Source organism: Opisthorchis viverrini (genome assembly GCF_000715545.1).
Source record: "Opisthorchis viverrini unplaced genomic scaffold opera_v5_190, whole genome shotgun sequence".
Lineage (NCBI taxonomy): Eukaryota > Metazoa > Platyhelminthes > Trematoda > Opisthorchiida > Opisthorchiidae > Opisthorchis > Opisthorchis viverrini.
The window spans coordinates 969,415-971,275 of NW_008751846.1; the positions used below are offsets into that span (position 1 = coordinate 969,415).

The 1,861-nt window shown below is 42.2% G+C and overlaps 1 protein-coding gene across 1 annotated transcript in view; it reads left to right on the forward strand.

Annotated features, from left to right (window-relative positions):
• Positions 1-448: 448 nt before the first annotated feature.
• Positions 449-1,861, forward strand: part of T265_07868 (hypothetical protein) — a gene marked incomplete at both ends in the record, with an annotated part of 6,511 nt that continues 5,098 nt past the window's right edge. The window contains one exon of the mRNA XM_009173508.1: positions 449-527. Coding sequence (XP_009171772.1) covers positions 449-527 — 79 coding nt within the window. The remainder of the gene's footprint in view (positions 528-1,861) is intronic.

The window sequence follows — 1,861 nt, forward strand, 5'->3', positions numbered from 1 at the left end:
AAGCACGAATGTGCTCTTTGTAAACGTTGGTTTGAAAGCACTCGTAGCTTGGAGCGCCACTCCGTTGTTCACACAAAACAGCGGCCTTTCGTGTGTGTTATTTGTGACAAGACATATTCACATCTTGAGTCACTCCAGAGACATCAACGCAAAAATCATTAACGGCAAACAGTGCCGGAATTTCTTTGAAACCCGTTTGTCGGGGATGCTGTTTGTAATAAAAATGAATACATTGATTTTCAAGTGACCAAAATTAAAACATGCCCATCGATTAGCAGGTTTACCAAGCCGTTGTTTAGCCATTAACTGCCATCTCCAACAAATCGTTGGTGGATTACTCGTAAATACATACCAGCAGGTATTTTCACCAGAGGTCAGAATGTGCAATTAAATGCCTAGTTCGAAGTTAAACGATCAATTGTCGTTATGCAACTGTGATATTAGTTGAATGGCGGTGGCGACTGCGTACGCTGTCGGAGTGTGCTATATCAAGTCCGGTCGCGGTAGCGGGGATATGAACTTGAACGGTCATTTTCCGGTCTGCAAAGCACCATTTGACTCCGAAGACTTTCGAGAGGAAAGACCGGCCGACACATAATTTGGCCGGGTTAAAACGTCGGTAATTCGAATTTAGAGTCTCACGGAAATTCATTCTTAATTAGGTGCTTAAGTTAAGCATTCGAATAAAACAAAGAAACAGGAAGATGCTCGAATCTGCGTGTGAACATGATTCTCATCAATACTGCAATGCAATGCTGCAGTTCGTGTGGGCTTGGTTTCAGCAAAAAGCTGCCCGCAACAAGGAAACTCCAGATTCTAAGTTAGAAAGTCCGGAAAAACTTTAGTACAAAATCCACTTGGGTCGGTTGGATCCTTCAACTTACATCGTCCTTATGAAACACACAGCGGATCACCTAGGAGTTATGTTGTACGATATTGTACCCAGAAGTTTCAAATGCACGTCCCATCGGGCAAACTCAGATTAGCTTTTGAGGCATTTGTTCAGTTAACTTGTACGATAAATCACAGTGTATATTACGACACAGATCATCAAAGCTAATCATAGTACCCTGTCGGTGTGAAATTCAGGGCAATGTATCACAGATTTATTGATTTTGAAAACTTCATGGTGACTAGTTCTCCAATAACAACAGAAATTTGAGCCAGCGTACCTACCGATCGGTTAAACTTCCCGTTTGATGCATCAATGTTCGACACCGTAGACCTCCTGTGTTTTCTCAAACTAGTGAACCGGCGTTCAAGGAACTAACTGACCCCAGAACAATTTCTTTCTTCTTGTCTCTTGTTAGAACGCCCATCAAGCAGCATAGCAGCATGCAGTCACCCAGGTCAGACGGCGAGCATCTAGATGTGACAGATGTTTTCCTTGAATTCTTTATTCCTTAGGCGGAAAATGCACTAGTCCGGGATCAACATCAAACAAAATGTTTGCAAAACTAATACAGAAGTGTAGGAAATATTACCAGGCTAAGAGCACCAAACCAATGAGTGCAGTGTCCAAAAAATCTGAACGTATTTCGAAGTCTCGGTGGCGGCTTTGCCTAGCAAGTGAAACCGGCAAATTCTCAAAGGCCAGAAAGCACTTCCTGGAGATTTATCATTACCAGACTCCAAAATGAGTGAGCAACATACAATCTTTAGGGAAGATGAGATTTTGCCTACTTCCTGTTATTTGTTGATCAAATCATTATTCGGAACGATGGCTTTACCGCAGTGTGTGCAATCTGTACTAAGACAAAGGGCACAAACAAAGAACGAAAACAATATTTTTTGTATGAGACGCCTTTCCAGTTCCGGGATCACTATGGTTGCATGAACAATCACATGCAAATTAGCACTG